The sequence below is a fragment of the Schistocerca serialis genome, chromosome 5 (genome assembly GCF_023864345.2).
Source record: "Schistocerca serialis cubense isolate TAMUIC-IGC-003099 chromosome 5, iqSchSeri2.2, whole genome shotgun sequence".
Lineage (NCBI taxonomy): Eukaryota > Metazoa > Arthropoda > Insecta > Orthoptera > Acrididae > Schistocerca > Schistocerca serialis.
In genome coordinates, this window is record NC_064642.1 from 572,349,541 (window position 1) to 572,375,762 (window position 26,222).

The following is a 26,222-nucleotide window of genomic DNA, read 5'->3' on the forward strand; positions in this document are numbered from 1 at the left end:
TTCTTCAATTTCTTCATCATCTGCAGAGCTAGTTGGCATATAAACTTGTACTACTGTGGTAGGCATGGGCTTCGTGTCTATTTTGGCCACTATAATACATTCACTGTGCTGTTTGTAGTAGCTTACCTGCACTCCAATTTTTTTATTCATTATTAAACCCACTACTGCATTACCCCTATTTGATTTTGTATTTATAACCCTGTATTCACCTGACCAGAAGTCTTGCTCCTCCTGCCACCGAACTTCACTAATTCCCTATCTGACTTTAACCTATCCATTTCCCTTTTTAAATTTTCTAACCTACCTGCCCGATTAAGGGATCTGACATTCCACGCTCCGATCCGTAGAACGCCAGTTTTCTTTCTCCTGATAACGACGTCCTCTTGAGTAGTCCCCGCCCGGAGATCCAAATGGGGGACTATTTTACCTCCAGAATATTTTACCCAAGAGGACGCCATCATCATTTAACCATACAGTAAAGCTGCATGCCCTCGGGAAAAATATCACCTGTGTTTTTTTAAAATAGGAACCCCGATTTTTATTACATATTCATGTAGTACGTAAAGAAATATGAATGTTGTAGTTGTTCCACTTTTTTCGCTTTGTGATAGATGGCGCTGTAATAGTCACAAACATATGGCTCACAATTTTAGTTGAACAGTTGGTAACAGGTAGGTTTTTTAAATTAAAATACAGAACATAGGTAAATTTGAACATTTTATTTCGGTTGTTCCAATGTGATACATGTACCTTTGTGAACTTATCATTTCTGAGAATGCATGCTGTTACAGTGTGATTACCTGTAAATGCCACATTAATGCAATAAATGCTCAAAATTATGTCCGTCAACCTCAATGCATTTGGCAATATGTGTAATGACATTCCTCTCAGCAGCGAGTAGTTTGCCTTCCGTAATGTTCACACATGCATTGACAATGTGCTGACGCATGTTGTCAGGTGTTGTCGGTGGATCACGATAGCAAATATCCTTCAACTTTCCCCGCAGAAAGAAATCCGGGGATGTCAGATCCAGTGAACATGCGGGCCATGGTATGGTGCTTCGATAAGCAATCCACCTGCCATGAAATATGCTATTCAATTCCGCTTCAACCACATGCGAGTTATTTGCCGGACATCCATCATGTTGGAAGTACATCGCCTATCTGTCATGCAGTGAAACATCTTGTAGTAACATCAGTAGAATATTTCGTAGGAAATCAGCATACATTGCACCATTTAGATTTCCATCGATAAAATGGGGGCCAATTATCCTTCCTTCCATAATGCTGCACCATACATTAACCTGCAAAGGTCGCTGATGTTCCACTTGTTGCAGCCATCATGGATTTTCCGTTGCCCAATAGTGCATATTATGCTAGTTTACGTTACCGCTGTTGGTGAATGACGCTTCATCACTAAATAGAACACATGCAAAAAATCTGTCATTGTCCCGTAATTTCTCTTGTGCCTAGTGGCAGAACTCTACACGACATTCAAAGTCATCGCCATGCAATTTCTGGTGCATAGAAATATGGTACAGGTGCAATCGATGTTGATGTAGCATTCTCAACACTGATATTTTTGAGATTCCCGATTCTTGTGCAATTTGTCTGCTACTGATGTGCGGATTAGCTACAATGGCAGCTAAAACACCTATCTGGGCATCATCATTTATTGTAAGTCATGGTTAACATTTCACATGGTGCTGAACACTTCCTGTTTCCTAAAATAATGATGTCATCCAGGATACAGAGCAGCATACACAGCACATGCCAGTTGGGCATTTTGATCACAATAGCCATACAGCAACACGATATCAACCTTTTCCGCAATTGGTGAACGGTCCATTTTAACATGCATAATGTATCACGAAGCAAATACTGTCCACACTGGCGGAATGTTACATGATACATTTACTTATATGTTTGTGGCTATTACAGCGCCATCAATCACAAAGCGAAAAAAGTGGTCCAACCAAAACATTCATATTTCTTTACGTACTACATGAATATGTAATAAAAAATGGGGGTTCCTACTTAAAAAAAACGCAGGTGATATCCATTGGCCTATGGCAGTGGCATTTAGCGGGCCAAACATAGCGCCATCTGGTTTCCCCCTTCAAGCTAGAAGAGTTTCGTTCTTTGTAGTTTTTTCGTTTGATGCTTATTTCATGAGGTATTTGGCCTGGTCACTATCAATGGACCACCCTGTATATGAAGATTGAAGTAATGAACAAAAATTTGTACTAAAGGCAGGATTAGAACCCGGATCTCCTTCTCACTAGGCAGATGCACTAACCAATTCACCTCCCTGGCACAGTAGCATCACACAACTACATGGACTATCCTAGCATGCCTCCTTGCTCTATCCAACTTCCCATTCACACCTCAGCCCATTTGGTATTCCCCTTAAACTTCAACAGGATTGCAGAGGCTCTCGAGCTATATTGGAATAGCACCATGACATCAAACAAAATGGGGACACCTGGCTGAAACCCAGGCGTAGGTGCTTTAATCAATGAAACTATATAGTTCCAAGGATCTTTATAAGTCTCAAACATCTATGATGTGTATGTGCAGACTGGTGCAATGAATGAGAATTTGTACAAAGTCCAGGATTAGAACCCAGGTCTCCTGCTCACATGGGAGATGCACAGACCACTAAGCCACCCTGGTCAGTGGCTTTACACAACTACAATGGACTACCATAGCACATCTCCCTACTCAACCAAACTTCCCATTCATGCCTCAGCCCACTGGGTATTCCTCCTAAACTCGAACAGCATTGCAGAGGCTCTCCAATGGTTTAGGGGAAATATCAAATGGACAGAGGCATGAATGGGAACTTGGACTGAGGAGGGAGGCTTGACAGTGTAGTCCATCTAGTTGTGCAAAGCCATTGAGCCAGGGTGGCTTAGTGTTTAGTCCTCCTGCCTAGTCAGCAGAGGTAGGTTTGAATCCCATTTTCATTTGTCACTTCAGTCTGCATATATACATCATAGATGTTTGAGACTTTAAAGGGTCTCATGAACCTTATGGTTCCATTTTATTACAGCAACTATGCCTGGGTTTCAGACAGGATCCCCTATCTCATTAAACGCTGCAGTGATGTTCCAACACAGTTGAAGAGCCTCTGCAGTCCTATTCCAGTTTAGGTGGAATACTGAGTGAGCCAAGGTGTGAATGGGAATTTGGTTTGAGGAGGGGGGCGTGTTAGGGCAGTTTGTTTAGTTGTCAAAAGCGACTGAGCTAAGGTGGTGCAGTAGTTAACACATCTGCCTAATGAGCAGGAAACCCAGGTTCAAATACCAGCCTTGGTATAAATTTTCATTCATCGCATATATATTCCAAACTGTCTCTTCCCCCACAATTTTTACCCTCTCTGTAACTCCTTCCAGTTCTATTTTTTGATGTCCTAACATATGCCATATCACCCTCTCCCAGCTTCTTGTCATTCCACATGAACACTTCTCACTGATTTTTTGGAAAACTTCCTCATTTTTTATCTTATCATTTCCCACCTAATTTTTCAGTATGTGTGCTGAAGACTGAAGGTTCTTTCTTCAAGGCTCTAAACAATGTAAAGTACCTGAGGAGATACTGAGACTTAATGAAGGGTGTGTAAGGGCCTTCCAGCAAACTTCTGCAGCATACTCAAAACAACCTTGGCGTGATGTAGGCTGGTCCTCACATCAACAATGTTTCAGCTATGCCTGCAGAAGCCCTCACACATCCTCCATACATTCCTCATTGGAATTCCATGTTTTTGGAGGCCCAAATAAAGACATTAATGGCTGTCAATTTGCATCAGATGAAGAGATGCACACCTAAGTGCAATCTTCTTTCTCCTGACAGCTGCAAACATTTTTCCATGATGGCATTGACTATCTAAATGTATTAACAGTTACTGTGATTACTTTTGGAAAAGTAAACTGATCTCTTACTTTTCTCCATCTGTGTCATTTCCATTTGACTGCCCGTTATGTTACCACATACAACATTTTACCAGTGGTTCTGCTTATTCCCCTTACTTCAGAGCTTATTACAGATTGAATCCTTCTTACAATGCTGTACTTCTTTGTCCCTTCCAGCACTACATCACACAAATTAATTGTTAAAGACTTTGTACAAAGGTTAATTGTTTCACCCATCTTGATAGGAGAAGTTTGTGACAGTACATCATTGGCAGCTGTCTCCCCAGGCAGAAGAATGTCCCACTAAGTTCCACTGCACACTGAGAAAAATCAATTTTCACAACACATTTTCTCTTATGTTCTCATATAGTAAAGGCAGTCAAATGATAACTGAACACCCACCACTACAGGACATCCCATTCAAATGTAATCACCACATATGTTAGGACATTTATCTCACTTTGAGATAAGATGATCAATCATTCTTTCACAGTACACTGTTAGCTGCTGATGGATCCAAATCTGTACCCACTCTTGTATTTCCTTGTCCAACTTAAACTGATGTCTATGTATGTCTTTCTTCAAGTCACCGAAGATGTGAAAATTGCATCGAGAAAGACCTGGGCTGTAAGAGAATGTTGCATTGTATCCCAAACAAATCACTGGAGTGTAGCCTTTACCTGATTAGTAGTGTGGGAGTGGGCATTATCGTGAAACAGGATGATTAAATCCAACAGCCATTTTTAGGTATTCTGACTTCATGTTGCATCACATCTTCTGCTTTTTCAAAGCACTGTGCACTGATTATGGTTCCATGCTCAAGGAACTCAATGAGTAGAGGCACTTGCAGTGAAAGAAGAAGGTCATCAAGACCTTACTGGAACTTGTGTGCATAGCTTTGACTTTCTTTGGTGGGGGAAATGTGGAAAGTGTCTATCATTGGCTCTGCCATTTGACCTTAGGCTGTTGGAATGCTGGTGGACAAAATCATCCTGTTGCCAATAATGCCTGTCCCCAGACTGCCAATCAGACAGAAGCTGCACATTAGCAGTTTGGTTGGGAAACATTGCAACATCCTCCACACAGCTCAAATCTTTCACCATGTGATTTTCACATCTTTGACAACCTGAAGTAAGACATGTGCAGACGTCAGTTTCAGTTGGATGACAAAGAGGAAGAGAGGGTGCAGTTGTGAATCCGTCAATGCCTGATTGCGTTCTATGAAACAGGAATTGATCATCTCATCTTCCATCGGGATAAATGTCTTAACATGTGTGGTGATTAATTTTGAATGTAACCATTCCATGGTCCCGTTGTGGTGGGTGTTGGTTTTCATTTGACTGTGCCTCATATGTTGCAAGTATCATCAACTTTCTGCTAGCACACATTCCTGAAATGATTTATCCTTTTCAGACATCACTAGTCTTCCAAGCATTTTTCTTCTTTCTTGTCTTACCCCCTCTCCCTTTCAGAAGGAATGACATCATGACAGTTGGTGACAAATCTGTATCCATCAGGAATAAATGCACCTGTACCAATTTATTATCCACAATATTTGGAACATAATTAACATCATCAGAAATTTCCTGTGCATCCATCATAGTATCCACACGAAAATTTCTCTCTGCAACTACACTCTGCATAACACAAAAATCGTTCGTACATTTACTTTCTTGTAGATGCCAAACCAAGGTCACATGTGGCATGTATATAGTATCCATTATCCCTTAATGGGATAGGTACTACTGAACCTAAATCAGTACCACCCCTTTTGCTACTCACACTGTCATTTACTTTAGTATGGCACATACTTCATTTGGCACTACAGCTGATTCAGACTGTGAATATTTGCAAGATACTGAAGCTGATAATCCCACAATCTTCATAATCTTACTATCTCTGCATCAATTAAATTCACACTATTAACTTATTTCCTCTGACTTCCTGCTTCCACACAGATTTAATCTTTCAAGCCTCTGTACATGCTTAATATTTCTTATCCCTTGACCAACAAGTTATTCTTTGTGTCCAGTAAACTACTCGTCCCATTTTTTGTCTCATCTTTATGTAAGCAGGAACAGGTTCACTGCAAACAGGCCTGTTACATTCCATAGCATTCATCTGGTCGTGCATGTTTGTATTGTCTACTCAGTTAATTAAATTGCTAAATTCCACATCATTTTCTCAAGAGTAACTATCTGTGTTTCTGACTCAGACTTGGTGCATCATGTATCAAGTACACAAAAAACAAAGAATATCAAGAGAACAAAATACAACAGAAAATACATTTAAATGTAATACCACATAATACTTCTTATTAATTCCTCTTCTCATAATCACAACTTCACACACTTAATAACAAGCTATCATACTCCTGTTCACAACAGCAAAGAAAGCCTGTACCAAATACCATAAATTACCATACTTTTTTTCTTACAATCCTCAGCACACCACCTTAGTTTACTTTTGCAAACTTCGCACAAAAACACGATATAACTCTGGTAGAAAACCAGGTTATTTGCCATGACATTTGCTATAAATACAAGGTCAGTGCACTCACCTTACTGCATGTTGATGCTGTAAGTTGTGGCTCGCAAAACAGAGATGTTAGCAACCACTTCCCCCACTACTTATAGTGGTAAGAGAGTACAGCCACTATGGTGACAGGTGGGTCTAATAGGCAATGTGGTCAGGAAGTCTGCAATTCACCACCCATAGTGTGGCTGCAGGGGTGTGGTAGTGGCCATGGTGATCTATCATGGAAACAGAACTGGTTGCAAACTGATTGAATGCCTCTGTGTGTGTAGTAATTATTCTAATTTTATCCTCATGATCCTCATTTGAGCAATATGTAGGGGGTTGTAGTATATTCCTAGAGTAATCATTTAACACCAGTTCTTGAAAAATTTTTAATAGATTTTCTCAGGATAGTTTACATCTATCTTCAAGAGTGTTTCAGTTCAGTTCCTTCAGTATCTCTGTGACACTCTCCCATGGATTAAACAGTCTTGTGAACATTCATGCTACCCTTCTCTGTATATATTCAATATCACCTGTTAGCCCTATCTGGTATGGTTCCCACACACTTGAGCAATAGTCTAGAACCGGTCGCATGAGTGATTTGTAAGCAATCTCCTTTGTACATTTATTACACTTCCCCAGTATTCCACCAATAAATCAAAGTCTACCACCTGCTTTATCCATGACTGAACCTATGTGATTATTCCATTTAATATCCCTACAAAGTGTTACACCTAGGTATTTGTACAAGCTTGCCAATTCCAACAGTGAGTCATTGATGTTATAGTCATACAATACTACATTTTTTCAATTTGTGAAGTGCAAAATTTTACATTTCTGAGCATTTAGAACAAGTTGCCAATCTCTGCACCACTTTGAAATCTTATCAAGATCTGACTGAATATTTATGCAACTTCATTAAGATAGTACTTCATTATAGATAACTGCATTATCTGTAAAAAGCCTGATTTTATTATTAATATTATCTGCAAGGTCATTAATATACAACATCAACAGCAAGGGTCCCAACACATTATCCTGGGGAACATCTGAAGTTATTTCTAAATCTGATGATGACTTTCCATCAAAGATAACATGCTATGTCCTCCCTACCAAAAAGGCCTGAATCCAGTCTGACATTTCACTTAATACCTCTTATGATCACACTTTTGACAATAAGCTTAGGTGTGGTACTGAGTCAAATGCTTTTTGGAAATCAAGAAATACAGCATCCACCTCATTGCATTGATTCAACACTTTCAGTATGTCATGTGAGAAAAGTGCAAGTTGGGTTTCACATGATCGATGTTTCCAAAATCCATGCTGGTTGGCATTGAGGAGGTCATTCTGTTCAAGATATCTCATTATGTTTGAGCTCAAAATATGTTCTAAGATTCTACATCAAATTTCTGTCAAGGATACTGGACAGTAGTTTTGTGGATCACTTCTACTACCCTTCTTGTAGACAGGTATGATCTGTGCTTTTTTCCAAGAGCTGGGCACAGTTTTTTGTTTGATGGACCTACAGTAGATTATAGTTAGAAGAGGGGCTAACTCTGACACAAGTTCAATATAGATTCTCACAGGGATTCCATCAGGCCCTGGAGCTTTGCTCAATTTTAATGATTTCAGCTGCTTCTCGACACCACTGACACTAATAATTGTTTCATACCAAGTGAGGTGGCGCAGTGAGGTGGTTCCTTTGAAAGGGCACAGCCAACTTCTTTTCCCATCCTTCCCTGATCTGATGGGACTGATGACCTCGCTGTTTGGTCCCCTCCCCCAAACCAACCAGCTTATTTCACTTATCTTTTCAGTGGTACGAAGATTAAACTGGGGCAGTTCTCCTCAGTTTTCTTTTGTAAGGGAACATTTGGAAATGGAATTAAGCATTTGAGCTTTTGCTTTGCTACCCTCAATTTCTGTTCCTGTGTCATTCTCTGCAGACTGGACACTAACTTTGGTACCACTAACAGCCTTTACGTATGACCAGAATTTCTTTGTGTCATGTGAAGTGTGTCATGTGTGACAGTATTCTTCTACAGTAGTCATTAAAGGCCTCATGCATTGCTCTCTTGACAGCCCAAAACATTTCATTCAACATCTCTCTCTCTATAGCCTTACAAGTTATTTTACATCTGTTATGCAGTAATCTCTGTTTCTCTAGGAATTTCTTTACACTGACTGTATACCATGGAGGTTCCATCCCATTATGAACTGTTCTACTGGGTACATATCTATCCAGTACATGGTCAATTATTTTTTTAAGCTTTAGCCAGAGCTCCATGCTCCTGACCTGTGCTGAAAGTTTCAAGTTCCTCATTGAGATATGACACTACTGATTTTTTTTTTATCTAGTTTACTGAACATATATATTTTTCTGCTTGTTTTAGTTGTCCTTTGTACTTTGGTAATTATTGTTGCCACAACCATGACATGGTCACTGATACCAATTTCAATATGGACTTACTCAAAGAGGTCAGGTCTACTTGTTGCCATTAGATCCAATATATTTCCATCATGTAGAGTTACTAACTATATGTCCTAGGTTGTTTTCAGAGAAGGTATTTAGTAAAGTTTCACAGGATGTCTTGTCATGCTCACCACTAACAAAACTGTAATTTTACTAATTAATTGTTGGATGATTTAATTCTTCACCAATGATTCAGTATGATTGCAGAACTTATGTACAAATGAGCTGAGGTATTCTCTAAAGCTTTTTTTTTTTTCTTTTTTTTTCCGTCAGGATATGAGTCTGTTGGGTGATAGAAGGATGCAGTTATCGTTTTATGCCCACGCCCTGATACTGAGTCTTGCCCAAACAAACTCACAAGCAGCTTCTATGTCTAACTCATTGGAGTTTCTTGTCTATGCGACAAATACACCACATGCATTTTCCATTTGCCTCTCCATTCAATATACAGACAGCTAAATTTTCACAGAAAATCTCATTGCTATCAAGTTTAGGTTTCAGCCAGCTTTCTGTGCCTATTATTATGTGAGCTTTGGTCTTTTCATGAGTGCTTCAAACTCTGGCACTCTGTTGCAATGCTTTGGCAGTTTGCCATTAGGATTACTCTCACCTGTAGGAGGCATTTCTTTTGATCTTACACTGATACTTCTGCGTTTTCTGCAGCTGTTGTTATCTGGACTGGATGGAGAGTCACCTAATTCAAGAAAGCCTCATGTGCACCACACATAAGTCAGCTACCTGAGTATCAGCCTCTGATGTGTAATACATACCTGACCCATTTAGGGGGAACCTACAGTTCTCAAACCTATGGTGTAAGTCCAGGAAGTCATATTCTAGCTTGTCATAGAACCTTCAAAGTCTTTGGTTCAGTCCTTCCACTTGACTCAGAACCAAAGGGCCTTAATTAGTTCCAGGGACAATGCTGAAAATTGTGAGCTTCATTTAAACTCCATGTGCAAGGCTGGTTTTCTCAACCTCCTCTGCCAGTTGCTGGAGTGACCCAAGAATGACCTTGAAACCCAGGTGATAGGCTTCATTTGTTCCACCATGTGACATAATCTGCAGTTGGTTGTACCCTGTTGCCTCAATGGCTGCTGGAATAGCATCTTCAACATGTTGAATGAGGTGCACAGGCATATATACACTGAGTGCACCTGCTATCCTTTCCTGGCCCTTGCTGCCATCTACCTAAGGAGTACTATCATTCACCATGTGTTTGAACTGCCAATGATTAATAGACTTCAGTAGTGACAGAATTTGCCCACATATTGCCAAGGTTGTTTTGACTATATTACAGAAGTTTTTCTGGGAAGCCTTCACACACATTCTTCCACACAGTCTTGATCTCTCTCCATGAGACTTCCATATTTTTTGAGCTCTGACGAAAGACATTTGCAGCCATTTATTTGCTTCAGATGAAGAAATGCGTGACTGTGTACAGTCGTGATTCTGTAGGCAATCACATACGTGTTTCCAGGAAGACATTGGCTGTCATTGTCTCCTAGGGGAGTTAAATGAACTGTTGAAATAATAAACAGTTTATGGTCTTGTGAGCATAGTGTTACGGATTTGTTTTCTGGGAAAACATAAGGTGAACTTTTACATGTAGGACAAAGTTCCAGATGATCTACCAAAGCAGCTAGTTAAGAAACTACTGCATAAACAAGGAGAAACGCTGTCCATGAGAAATCAGTTGAGTTGGGACATTTCCTGTTTAAGGTCAGTTTATTAAGACATTTTGTCAAAAAGAAGAGTTTCCAATATTATTTTTAGTTTGTATAGTGGTTAGCAAGAGAGGGTGAATTGTTCAGAGCTGACACAGTTATGCTAATGCACATTTAGCTGCACCAGAAATTGTAAGTCCAGAAATGCACTTGGGTATCAATGTGTGTGGGTTAAGAAATGTTGTGGCAGTTCTGGAAAATTGAAGATTAATTCCTTAGAGTTTTGGCGCATGGCTTGATATTTCTATCATCTCCCCAATGGTGTACAGCAGTACCAGCATGGCTGCATTGGCTGTTCTCTCTCCATGTTGACTTATTCCCCAACAATTCCATTTAAAAATGCAAGTCTTCATCACATCAGGATGTGGAGATTAGGATGGTAGCTCGGTAGAAGAATGAAAACTTCTCATTTCCGCATATTCTAACTTTTAATTAATGCAATATTGGGATGGTGCAAGCAAACATGTCTTTATCACATCAGCTCAAAAGACTGACAGGCAGCAAGAACAATGAAAATTGAGATACCTAAAAAGATAGATAATATAGCTTTCAGTTTTCTGTCCGCTTCTCAGATATAATCATACCTCCCCATGATATCCTTGTTACACGAGGACAGGTGGAATAAGTCATTACAAATGTTTATTTATATGTGTAGGCCATTTAAATAATCTACACATTTGTTCTTTGTATTTGTTACATAATGTTTCATTATAGTCCATGTGTGAAAAATGAGGTAGATTCCGTGAGCTAATAGTAATGAAAAGGAATGCATTTCCATAGAGCAGATGTTCCAGAGCATAAAGCGATACCCTGAGGAACTATGCAGTAGAGTCATGACAATGAGTGTCTGAATTTCTGGTGTCATTGTGGTTCTGGTTTTACTTTATGTAATCTATATCTTTAAGCAGAAAACTACCTGATCAGTAAAGCTCCCAATGCACCAGTTGCCAGCAGACTGGACTGAATTAATATTAGGAACTTGTAATTAATTTAATAAACCGCCAGTGAACATTATGATTCATGCTGGATTAGGATAAGAGAATCAGAGTATATTTACATACATGTCAAACTCTGAAATATGTCATTAAGAATTTATCCAGAGATGTAAGCAGACATTGGTCTGATGGATGACTCCCAAAGGGGAGAGGAGGGTTGCACTATCATTCTGCCTGGTGAAGCAGATAACTCTTGTGACCAATTCAACAAAACAACAGCATAAGGAAAGTGTCACAATACATCTCTGCAATCAGCTGCACTGACACATGAACATGTATTCAGCAAACTTACTTCATGGAACTCGCCATCCCAGGGTCCTGAAAGGAGAAACTGTGACATTATTACAGTAGAACAGGACTATGGAGTTGCTAATATGATGGTTGGAGTAATGATAACACGGTTGCTCAATGGTCTACCCTCGTGCCTTAACTCAGAAGTCAAAACTGCTACCATTTCAAAAATTATTCTGGAACAAGACTAGCATAACACTGCCAAATTTATACTTTTAGTCTCAGTCATTGCTGTTATAGTCACTAGTGACTGGCAATCGATGCACAGCAGAGAATGGAGATGTGAAGCTGCCATGTGGGGAGCTGCTGCAGCTACTGTTAATTATGAACAGACAGAACAAACAAACAAGGAGGGAAGACAAACACTATGACTGACCAGGACACAAAACGAGGCAAACAAGCAAGAACTGAGCGTATAAACATAGCCATGCAGCCATGTAAATACCTGACCATGGGAAACATGATTGGCTGCAGACTTCACATGGTACAGGGAGTGGCGCACTCACTAGGTGAGGCTTGTTGCACAGGCAAGCACCGGAGCACAGAGACCCCTAGGGGGTATCCAGGTTGATACCCTCTGGCGTGCATTCAACTTCTGTGCCTTTCAACACCAGAATTGCCAGTGAGGGGAGCTCACCACTAGTCATCAAAACTAGATGACTCAGAAAGCTGCTGCCACCAGATGCTATCTTCACTAGCCATAGGCTATTACCTGCACAAAGTCTGGATGCTGCTGACTTGGTGCCTTCCTGCTGGTAGCCCCACCACTGGATGACTAACATCTACTGCTGGCCACTTTCCTTGTGGTCCATGGCTCGTGCCTGGACCCTTTAGCTGCCCAGCCATTACCACTCAAGTGAGAAAGTGGATGGACATGGACATGGACATCCACCAAGCCACAGTTGAGACCAGCTCACTTCACCATAAGAGGAAGGCCTTGGTCACAACGGGCAGTGGCCACCTTTCCAGTGCTGTCTTTGCTCCTCTAACTTTTAGCGCCAGTTGGAGAACAATTTTTCACATAACAAATTTATCATTTGGTGTCCCTCCTTCCCCTTTTCCCTCATGTACTTTCTCTCATGACAGTTAGCACTACTAACTGTGACGTGCACTGTAAACAAATCTTGCACTTGAGTACACCTCTCAGCTTGATGCTCCTAGCAGCTGTTGCTAATTGTGTTACATCTTGTAAGGGAATCTTACAGTTGTGGCACCTCCAGAATCTCTCTTATCTCTTCACCTCAGGTATTGGCTTGTGTCATTTGTGCCTTAAAACAGTCCTGGTAGCTTGTTTGAATTGAGGGATTTTTCTTAACTAGTACTGTTTCCATGGTGAGTCTCCACCTGTCACCTGTGACCACACTACTACAGCCATGCCAAGGGTGGTGAATTAGGCATCCTGGCCTAACATGAGAATAGCAAGTTCCTTATTTAGCTTTCTCTGTGTGTTTTTGTTAATTCTTAAATTGCTTGCTTGTTTTTCCACTTCAGGGGGGTAGTCTCATATTTTAGTAACTGTTTAAAATTCTTTTGTTCATTATTTCAGACATTTTGTGACTATCAGACCTATCTGTGGGAGCTCTACAGAGTGAAAACCTGACCATTTACCTAATATGAAAGTGAATCTCTTACTCTCTTACAACTTTCAAATTTTAAAGTCTCTCAGTTAAAAGATGAAAACCGTCATTTTGAAGAAACAATAATACAAACTAATATTACTTTGATTTGTTATTTTTTGGCACATGCCCAAATTCATCCAGTCCTGTATTAACTGTTAAGCTCATTTCATTTCACACTCACTCAATAGTAATCGTTGGTGTATTGCATTTCCATATTAATTTACCAGATTATCACAGATCACAGAAGCCTTTTTCAATTTTGTACTGATAGGAATGTGGTCCACCATGGAAGTTACTGGTTAAAAGATACAATGCTGTTTCAACTACAGTTTTTGTAGATAATTCCACACACCTTTCCATGAATAAACCAAATGACTGAAAGACTTTCTTCCTATGAACTGAATCAGTGTTTTCTATTTATAATTATACTTTCTAGCAAAGTCTTCAGACAACTTATCCACATCACAGTTGTGCGTGATCACCACATGTGTAATCTCAGCAACATCTCTCTGCACAGTACCTCGGTATGTAACAAGTAATGCTTCGGCATTGTTGATATAAAAAGCAAGACAATGCCCCAGCTAGTGAAAAAGCATACACATCTTCAAAAATTCCACAAGCCGGTGATGAGCAAAGAATACAATATTACTACTTAATGACACCAAAGATAGCAGTATTCTTTACGTCTTCTCAATAGAATTTTTTCAAGAGCTCCAGAAAAAATTGTTTGAAAACCCAAAAAGAAACTAGGAATCACGAAAAAGTATGAATCAGCAACAAGATTCCCAGAGAAACAAATAACCTGTGACAGAGCAGGTGGATTCCTTTCAGTCATTAAATTTTTCTTCCCCCAAAATTATCATTATTTTTTTTCCAAATTTAGTTATGTTTTCAATACTGTGATTTATAAGGCATGTGCACAGAACCTTAAAAATTCCAAATATTGACCCAGGGCTTAGCCAACTGAATTTCAGTGTCTGTTAAATCTTTTTGGTTTTCAGGAGTTAATGAGTTAGCTAGTTTACCCAAAAACAGTGATAATTACAAAACATCACTAATTTAAGATTTCATTATCATTGTTTATATGTAACCATATACCTGATTAATAACTTATTAGTAAAGTAGATAACAAAGACATATAAATAAGGAAAGTATTCTTACAATCAATGACAAAAATATGTTGGCAACACTTACATACATTTAATCCAGAACAATTAAGATCCTTAGTAAAAAAAAAAACGCTGTTACTGAAATAGAATCTCATATTAAGCAAAGTAACCAGCATTTTAGTATTTGAAAATTCACATTCAAATGCATATTCTTCGACTATTCAGTTACTCAAAATCATAAACCTTAAATTGTAATTTATGAAAATCCAGGAAAGATCAGTAGCTATATTCAGTTCTAATTATTATAAACTTATAAAAGAGGCAAGTTGGGAGCCATTTTAAGTTAGTCTGTAATGACTATGAAAGGAGAAAGATCCATGTCTGCCAATATGGGGAAATATGTCACACATGATTTAGTGCAGATAACAAGATAGAAAATGTACCATGATTTACAAAAATTTAATGTGTGAGAGTTTAATAATTATGTTTTAAATTATTAATTGGACTGTGAATGCATAATTGTTATCATGGACTGCGTCAAACTTCAATAATGTTTATTTGTGACAATGGGATCAGAGTGTGAATTATGTTATTTCGAAATGATGAGTAGTGTGCACATTGTCTCCACACCACTGATTGATTGATTGATTTCTTTATTAATCCATGTAACAATTTACATTGTGTGGATTTCATCAGCAAAATCATATACAATACAATATACCTACAATTTATACACATAAAATTAATATTTACACACATTTTTAAACTATCTTACATTAGTTTTATATCCTTATGTAATTTTCTTATAGTATTGTACAATTCTGGATTTCATATTATAATTATTTCCTCAAGTATTAAAATGCAGGCTACTTTAATTACACTACATGTTTTAATTCAGATAGTCCGTTACTGCGTTATTTAATAAAAAAATTTAAGTTTTGTTTTGAACTGTCCAATTGTGTCAATATCTTTTATATTTTGGGGTAATTTATTACTTGTCTGTTAGATCTGAAAGGCAGGTAAGAGTGTAATTCTGTGACTGTATTAAATATCTGTTTGACACACTTCAACTTTTGTGAATAATTATGTTTATGTTAGGTTACTGCATCTGAACAATGGTATTATACGATGTCAACCAAGTGTAGTATGTGGCGATCCACTTATTTGTGCCAAATTGAAAGAAATGAAGCTTGAACTGGCCATAAACATTAATTCATTCAGCAATCCAAGTGCAATTAAAGTGTTTAAATTGTAATCCTGGTGTGAACCATATTATTTACAATAGCCTAGTTTCAACAAGCAACTTTTCAAACAGATTTGACAGAGGCACAGTTACTGAGGACATAATTGTGCAGGTAATGGCTAGGCTACAAACCAAATACTATCAGGCAACCCAGAAGTGGCTCCCTCCTGAGTCATACTGTAGTACAATTAAAATATCAGGCACACTTCACACTCTCTCAGTCCTACACCAAAAATTACAGTCATTTACACTATATTATTGTAGGTGATACATAGGCAATGAAAATACATAGAAATCAAATTGTTCAAATAACTACATAAAACAGCAGTAAAAATATATAAATTCCCTCAAACAGATGTCCTTGAATATCATGCTAAAACCGCTTAATGCAGTCCATTCAAATCTCTGAACTATACATATCATCCCAAATATGAACTTTTGCTAATAATAATAATAATTACTATTATTACTAATATTTTATTATTATCTTATATTACACCTATAGAAGTTATCTGCACAGGCTGCACAGGAAAAACACTTACATTACTAAATCATCGTCTCTTATACAAACTACAAACGATTGCATGATTTTTTTTTGTCTAGTTCAACACAGCTGAAATTGCTTTCTGATGGCGTAATGATGTGTGACTTTTACCTCCTTCAAACATATTTCCACAAATTTAGTAATTATGATACCTAAAAGTCCTCTATATGTGAACATTGTTCAATTTGTGCAAAAATAATCTTCCTTTCTTGTCAGTTACACATTTACTGTATCAAACATAATGTCATTAATCCAGTGAAAATCAAGTTAATTTACTCTGTTGACGCAGTGCCCCATTGGAGACTGTTAACAAAGGTCCTAGCATATGGATTAGGTCCCCAGATATGTGAGCAGCTTGATCACTTCTTAAGTGATAGAAGCCAGAACGTTGTCCTTGATGGTGAGCCTTCATCAGAGAGAGGAGCACACAAGGGAAGTGTAACAGGACCACTCTTGTTCTCCATATACATAAATTATCTGACAGACAAGTTGATCAGCAATCTGCAGCTGTTTGCTGATGATGCTGTGGTTTATAGAAACATGCCGTTGTTATGGTTGTAGCAGAATACAAGATGACTTATACCAAATTTCTAATTAGCATAATCAATGGAAACTTGCTAAATGAAGAAAAATATAAGTTAATGATATCAATATAATGGAAGGAAACATTCCACGTGGGAAAAATTATATATAAAAACAAAGATGAGGTGACTTACCGAAAAAAGCGCTGGCAGGTCGATAGACACACAAACAAACACAAACATACACACAAAATTCAAGCTTTCGCAACAAACTGTTGCCTCATCAGGAAAGAGGGAAGGAGAGGGGAAGACGAAAGGAAGTGGGTTTTAAGGGAGAGGGTAAGGAGTCATTCCAATCCCGGGAGCGGAAAGACTTACCTTAGGGGGAAAAAAGGACAGGTATACACTCGCACACACGCACATATCCATCCACACATACAGACACAAGCAGACATATTTAAAGGCCTTTAAATATGTCTGCTTGTGTCTGTATGTGTGGATGGATATGTGCGTGTGTGCGAGTGTATACCTGTCCTTTTTTCCCCCTAAGGTAAGTCTTTCCGCTCCCGGGATTGGAATGACTCCTTACCCTCTCCCTTAAAACCCACTTCCTTTCGTCTTCCCCTCTCCTTCCCTCTTTCCTGATGAGGCAACAGTTTGTTGCGAAAGCTTGAATTTTGTGTGTATGTTTGTGCTTGTTTGTGTGTCTATCGACCTGCCAGCGCTTTTGTTCGGTAAGTCACCTCATCTTTGTTTTTATATATAAAAATATAAGTTAAGGTAGATGAATAGGAAAAACAATCTCATAAGACAAATACAGCAACAGTAATGTGCAGCTTAGCACAGTCATATTGATTAAATATATAAGCATAATGCTGCAAATTGATATGAAATAGAACACATACATAAGGATGGTAATAGGGAAGGTGAATGTTTGACTCCAATTTCTTGGGAGAATTTCAGGAAAGTGTAGCTCGCCTATAGAGGAGACTGTGTATAGAACACTAGTTCAACCAATTCTTGAGTACTGCTTGAGTGTTTGGGATATCCATCACATCACATTAGAGGAACACACTTAAGCAGTTGAGATGCATGTAGCAAGATTTGTTATTGGTAAGGCTGATCAGTACATGAGTTTTACAGAGATGCTTCAAAATTCAAATGACAATACCTGGAGGGAAGACAAAGCCCTTTTCAAGAAACACTGTTGAGGTAATTTAGAGAATTGGCTTTTGAAGGTGATCGCAGAATAATTCTGTTGTCACCAACATACATTTGAAATGACCACAAAGGTAAGAGAAATTGGGACTCATGTGAAGTCATACACATAGTTGTCTTTCCCTTACTCTATTTGTGGGTGGAACAGTAAAGGAAATTACTAGTAATGGCAGAAGGTACACTCTCCATTGTACCATACGATGGCTTGTGGAGTATGTACATAGATGTAGATACAAATTACAGCTGGCCTCCCCACCCAGTGTAGGAGTCTATCATCCGAACCACTATATATCTTTGCCTCCCACCTTATTTGATCACAGGTATTCCAAACCTTTGTTAATCTCTTACTCAAATACTGGATTCCCTGTATCTTCCATATTGACTCCCATTTCTTCTTCTATCATGTCATCAGCCAATTCCTCTCCCTTATAGAGGCCTGTAATGTAATTTTTTCCACCTGTAAGCTCTCTCTGCTGTATTGAACACTGGAATTTATTTGATAATTTTAATGTTTATGACTTTGCTTTTAATTTCACCAAAGGTTTTTTTTTACTTTCCTATATGCCGAAATAGTTCTTTCAGTGACAATTTGTTTTTTTTTTTTTTTTTTTTTTCACACTTCTCCTACAACTGTTTCGCTTTGGCACTTACCCTACACTTCTTATTTATTTCGTCCCAAGTGTCTTGTTTGCTGTATTCCTGTGTTTTACTGAATGTTTTTGTATGCCCTTCTTTCATCAAACAATTGAAGGCATCCCCACAGCCTCCCATCAATCCATCTTGCATCTGTGTCATGTGCCTTCTAGCCCTGCATGCTTTTCCAGTAGCACTCTTTTCTCTCCCCACTCATACCCTGCTATCCTTTCCCCTTCCCTACTCTACATCATATTCCTGTTTTCATTCAACATAACAGTTGCTGTCTGGCCAGAGAGGTCAGAGATAGTGGTCATGTTGTGTCAGGTATGCCTGCTTGTATGAATAGGTGTGTGTTTTCCTTTCTTTACTGAGTAAGCCTTTAGTGGAAAGCATTTACAATGTGTTATAATGATAAACCTGATCTATATGTTACAAGGGGGTATGGGAGCGGGTGGGGAAAGTGAGTTGGATCCCTATGGGAGAGGTTGTGAAGGAGTCATTGAAATTCAGAGTGTTGCACTCAGCAATATGCTTTGCTCCGGATGGTCAACTTTACACTTGGCCAGATGTTGGCATTTAACTTGAGTGAATAGTTGATTGGTGCTTGTGCGCACATAAAAGGCTGTCAGAAGTTAAAGTAGAGTTGACATTTGACATTACTGCTCTCCTAAGAAGTAGGGTAGAATATGTGGATATGCCTGTGATGATACTGGAATAGGATGTGCTGGTGGGTGCCTAGGACAGCACTTGCACCTAGTTCTTCCATGATGATATAACACATACAACATAGTTTGAGAGTAATTGTAGTATAAGAATGAATCAGAATATTTTATTTATGTGGGTTACATAACATGATATAAAAAGATCTGGGAAGGGATTTTGGGAAATATATTCTGCATATCCTGACATCATGACAGGAGGTCAACACTTTGGTGGAATTTGTACTAAGTTCATGCTGAAGGTTGACAACAGTGTTCTGGGTTAATTTTTGTTCTGAGTTTTTTGGGATGTTCAGAAGCAGTTTTGAGGAAGTGACAGATGAAAGGGTCAATGAGACAAGGCCTTGACTTTGAAAGAAGAATCTTGGCTCTCATTGACCAAAACCTCTAACCCACATCAGGACACAAAGCATTTCCTTCACTGCCTCTCAGCCACACCCATTCAGTTACCACCTAAAACACTGCTCATCACTGTTGATGTCAGTTCCTTTTATGAAATCTTCACCCATGTTCATCTCCTTGGTGCTGTCAAACACTACCTCTTCCAGTGTCTTTCTTTATTTTTTTTCTTTCTTTACACACTTCATGAACCTTAACCTTACCCTTAACTATTTCTCCTTCAGGGAGAAGATATAAACATTCCAAATTTAATTTTCCTATTCTGAATATCATATTCTGTTTCTTTTTTTTTTTTTTTTTTTTTTTTTTTTTTTTTTTTTTTTTTCCAAGGAAAATGCTTTGCCCTCTGTTAGTCTGACAGTAGTCTAACCAAGTACATAGTGCAATATTTCTGTGATCTCATAGAATAGTAACAAATTTCATTGGATGAAAGAAGATAAAAACAATTTATGATGGAAAATTGTATTCAAAAAAACTAACAGCTTTGGAGGATTCTTGTGTTGTGAAATTATCTATAAACAAACACTTTCACGATATTTCTTGGGACATACATCCTAGATTACCAAATTTTTTCTTGTTTGTATCAAGTATTTAGTCATAATAAATAAGTAGACAATGTTAATTTATAAAACATAGAACTCATTAGCATGTTTATTAGTTAATGTTATTGTGTAGCTGAAGAAGTATCAAGCAATTATTGTTTTCTATTTTTTTGACTGGGCTTCAATGATTATAGCTGCCCTTGCATATTATTTTTTAAAGTCACAAACTGATATGTATACTCCATTTCCTATTAAAGATAATTAAATCATCAAGTGAACTGAAACTATATGATTTTTTCAGGCTTTCCTCAACACTGACAAGGAAGTATCATATGAAGCCATCCAATACACAATTGGTGAATGCATATATGGTGCTCAACTAACTGATGAGTGGGATCACCGAATATTAATAACAATTTTACATGACTTTATAAATGAAGAACTTGTTGTTTCTCAAAACTATATCTTTACAGAGATAAATAAGGTGTACAGTGTTCCATCAGACATCACACATTCAGCATGTTTGCAGAAGATTGAAGTAAGATAATTTATATAAACTGAATAAAAGGATTCTGAAGTGTTATTACAGTATGACAGAAACTAAGCTATATTCTAAGATTTTAATTTATAAGTATGCTGAACCAGAATTATCACCTTTAATTACAATGTCAAAGTTAATTCTTCTACTATGACACAAAACACAGCTCACATATACATGAAATAGTCACAGTTCACACTTAGCACAGTGCTGTAGTAATTATTACAATGGACAACAGGTTAGTGATTCATTTAAATCAGTTCAAAATGAGTTTCACTATGTCCAACAATCACTAGTTTCAATGAAAATATCATTCGACACTTTCTAATCAGAACACAGTTCTATTACAATATGTCTCAATATGACGTGATGTAATCGCTCAAAACTTGTCAAACATTAAAGTTCCTGAGTTCCACAGTTGTTGGTGCAAATATTTTTGCATGCAAAACATGCATAATTGTGGTGTTAGTCAACATGGTGAGCACACTCAACACAGGTGTACTCATGAGGTTTCAAACCACTAACTACAAATTTTGAGTGATGTCTGACTACTTATAGATGGGCAAAAAAATAAACTGTTATTCTGTAAACCACATAATATTTTGAAAATTTTTACCAGGCTGGATTTTACTGTTCAGAAATTAAAAAAAAAAATGCATGGACCCTATTACATCAATGTGAGTCCCCTTGTTTACATGTATGAATGCCACATTGCAAATTATAGTAAATTACATGTAATCATTAATTAGTGAATTCATTAATTAGTGCTGTACACCATATTGTACAGAAAAATTAAGGCAACAAAATCAAAACCATAATCCAACAGTAGTTATTGCAAAATCTGCAGTAGAAAATGGGACTGCTTGTGGACTTGAATACTTATTATCTCTTCATTTAATTAATTTCTGATGGTTTGAAGTACTTCACAAGAAAGTCAGAATGCTTAGCTTTCTGTTGGTGTGGGTCATTATAGGGAATTATGTTGATTAGCCCATTAAGTTTTGCAAGTATTGAAGTGTAATGCTAACTTTAATTAAATGTAACATTTAATTCACATGCTCTACAGCCAAACTAGTGGTATCAATGGAATCAGTACAGTGAGAAGCATAAACTGAGCAATAAATCTAAATGAGGGAGAGCTTAATTACAATTTTGAAATATAAATACATATGCCACATATAACCTATATAATGATATTGAAAGTAAAGTTGAAATGAAATAGAGACACCATGCTATCTCACAAGCTCTCTCCAGATAGTGCCCTAAAACCTCCCTGTGGTATATCTACTGTCTGTTGAAACAACTAGATATACAAAATTTTTGTGTGTTTGGAGGAGATAAGAAGAAACGCATGTTGTGTGACAAAAATGCCGTAAGTGCATCATTTCCCCACTAGGGATCCATGAAGGTATTGACAATTTTAGTGTGTTTAGAGGAGATAAGAAGAAACACATTTTGTGTGACAAAAATGCCATAAGTGCACCATTTCCCTACTAGGGGTCCATGAAGGTATTGACACTAGTGATGTTCAGAGACAGTGTTCACACTGTCATGTGGTTACTGCTTTTGTGTTGCTGAAAATGTCATGCTTTTACATTAATTTGGGAATGGTTTCTGCTTGCTAATTAGTGTGTAACATGCTCAAAACAATCCAGTTTTTCACAAATATTGGCTCTCAGCATCAACCAAACACGCAACTAGCTCTTCTGGAGTGTCTGTTGGTGTGTCACATAGTTCTCTTGATGACATTTAATAGGTTGCAGCTTTATATCTTTCATAGATATACTACAGGGAGGCTTTAGGGCACTATCTGGAGTCAGCTTGTGACATATCATGGTGTCTCTACCTCATCCCAACTTTACTTTCAATATCATTATATAGGTTATATGTGGCTTATGAATTTATATTTCAAAAGTGTAATTAAGCTCTCCCTCATTTAGATTTATTGCTCAGTTTATGCTTCTCACTGTACTGATTCCACTGATACCATTAGTTTGGCTATAGAGCATGTTAATTAAATGTTACAGTTAATTAAAGTTAGCACTACAGTTCAATACATGCAAACTAATCTCCCCAAACAAAATGAAATCCATAGGAGTGATGTCAGGAGGATGTGGTGACCATGGTACTGGCCAACCCCTTCCAACTCACCAACTGGGGTAGTATTGTCTAAATGTTCTCTGACATCAACAGCAAAGCATGGTGGGACCCCTACATGCTGGAACTAAATTATTGCCTGACTGCTAGAGGGACATTTTCCTACATTTCCAGTAGTACTTCACTGAGAAAAATATGATGGTTTCCTCCACCAAGCATGTAGGGAGAAGAAACACCCTAATCAGGTGGTGATGAACAATTCAAGCTCATGCAGCTATGGTAAAGCTCTGTTGACTGTACAAATCATGAGTTGTCTTAGACGTTTCCAGTTCCCAGACACGGCTATTGTGGCTGTTGAATATTCCTGCCATTCAGAAGTAAACAAAACACATGTTTAGGAGTCAGGAATTTTGACCAATAGTGTAGATACCATTGGCAGAATTCCACACTGTAGTGATAATTATTAGCTGATAGGTCTTGTACTTTCTGATACCTGAAAGGACACATGCCTGTCTTGTGTGGCATGTTCCACACATTGACACTGGAAGTATTTAGTTCCTTGGCAATGAGTCATGTGTTGTTGCAGGGGTTGCCCTCTGTTCATTGTAACACAGGTTTCTCATATTGCGCAGGCTGCATACTGTGATGTCTACCAATTTTCTGGCAGTATGATCTAAGGGATCCTGTTTCATGAAGATGACCATCAAGTCTTTGAAATGTGACTTGATTTTGAAACTTCCCCCCTCCAGGTATCATTTTGCATACAAGTGCCTTACAGCTTGACTGTTGTAACGTGTTTCCCTATGAATGAGATGTATGTCAACTCTCAGTCAGAGTGTAATCAGCCATCAAGAATGTGTAAATATTGGTAGACACATTCATGAAAACACAACGTAACATAAACAAAAATAATGTGAATGTTTTTCTAGGGACATTGCTAGCAGTAATGAAAAGTTACTCTTCTTAGCACTAAGATATGACTGAAAAGATTGGCAGAAGATGCTGCAAACATTCAAACTAATAAGAATTGGCCTGATAACATTTGTTTCCAAGTGCATCACTTTGTGGTAACAAGTATTTTGATATGTACCACAAGAAAGAAATGTCTTGGTTTATTATGTCTATGTTCTTGTTTTTTAATAAATTTAATCACACAGGTAACATATATCTACTCAAAATACGGTATTGTGGATTACCACTTTCTTCCACCAATCCCTCCTGCTGTGTTACAAATATGATTCTAATGTCAACATTTTGTATACAGTATAGGCAAACAACTGTAAATGTTGGTCTAAGGGAAATCCAGCGTCAAACCCTTCAAGGACTGCTAGTGGGAAAATGGAACAAAAGTGTTTACAGATTTGTCTACATAATATGTTTAAACACACACACACACACACACACACACACACGCACACACACACACACACACACACACACACAGATATTCTTTGTCTACTGAGTCCCCCATCCCCAAGACCCCTAGAAGCCTGTAAAATAAACTGTGAATACCCTGTATACAAAGGCCACCAGTACTACAAATTATTTCATGTTGTTTGATGATGATTGTTAAGATCAAAACACATTGAGAGTAAAGATTTATTTTATCAGCAGATCTTGGCATGTTCAAAAACATGAATTTCTGTAAGCAGCATAAGTTCCCAGTATCTTGATTTGCAAAGAATTTGGACAAGAGTAGCCTGGAATGGAACCTCATTCAGTGGTGTCAGGTTTATATCATTACATCTACATCTTGACAGATACTCCACAACTCACACTTAAATGCAGAGGGTTCATAAAATCACGTTCACAATAATTTTCTATTATTGCAATCTCAAACAGAGCATGAAAAAAAATGAACACTTCCATGCAAGCTCTGATTTCCTTTCTTTTGTTATGATGATCATTTTTTGCTATATAAGTTGGCCTCAACAACATATTTTTGCATTTGGAGGAGAAAGTTGGTAACTGTAGTTTCGTGAGAAGATTCCGCCCCAATGAAAAATGCATTTGTATCATGTCAGTGACACTCACTCCCCTATTTTGCTATAATGCTAAATGTGCTGCTCTCCTTTGTTCTTTCTCGAATTACTCCATTAATCCTATCTGGTAAGCAGTACTCCAAAACAGGATGGACACACGTAGTGTAAGTAGTTTCTTTAGTATATCTGTTACATTTTCTGATAGTTCTCCCAATAAAACTTAGTCTTTGGTTTGGGAAACCGCTTCCCCCACCACCTCCAGTAGCCACCGCGCCAGCCGCACCAAAGACACCAGGAGAGGAACAGTGGAGGGGGTAATGGCTAGTATACATAGGGCGCCGAGAGGAACAGCACAGCATTCATTAGGAACCACCTGAAGATGGCAGTGTGTACATCTGCCGAAATATTGTGGAGAAATTATGACACTACCTGGTGGGATACCCGAGAACTGTTCAAATTGATTTGTACATGATTTTCATATTTAATTGTTCTAGATGCCTTGCTGCCATAAATTTACAATGTTCATTCCATTTTTACACAACACCAGAAAACTTTTACATCTCTCCTTCCTTTGTTCCCACCACACACATGCAAGCCGACCACACCCTGTTACCAGTTCCAAAGTACATCAGTAGAGATATAGTCATATTAAGATCGAAAATAATTCACAAAAAAATGAAATTCACTCAACAGTACAATACAACAATTGCTGTTACTGTTGTGGTCTTCAGTCCAGAGACTGGTTTGATGCAGCCCTCCATGCTACTCTATCCTGTCCAAGCTTCTTCATCTCCCAGTACCTACTGCAACCTGCATCCTTCTGAATCTGCTTAGTGTATTTATCTCTACGATTTTTACCCTTCACGCTGCCCTCCAGTACGAAATTGGTGATTCCTTGATGCCTCAGAACATATCCTACCAACCGATCCCTTCTGCTAGTCAAGCTGTGCACAAACTCTTCTTTTCCCCAATTCTATTCAGTACCTCCTCATTAGTTATTGATGTACCCATCTAATCTTCAGCACTCTTCAGCTCTGGTACGTTCCCAACACAGCTACAACAATTTACAACTGTTATATCAATGGTTCCTGTCTCTACACTCTTCCTGTGTTTGACCTGTGCCCTTTGAGACTGAAGGC

General features: G+C 38.1%; 1 protein-coding gene across 1 annotated transcript in view; it reads left to right on the forward strand.

Annotated features, from left to right (window-relative positions):
• The window catches only part of LOC126482097 (dynein axonemal heavy chain 7-like), a 482,833-nt gene that overhangs the window by 361,073 nt on the left and 95,538 nt on the right, over positions 1-26,222 (forward strand). Inside the window, exon 21 of the mRNA XM_050106073.1 lies at positions 20,768-21,004. Coding sequence (XP_049962030.1) covers positions 20,768-21,004 — 237 coding nt within the window. The remainder of the gene's footprint in view (positions 1-20,767; positions 21,005-26,222) is intronic.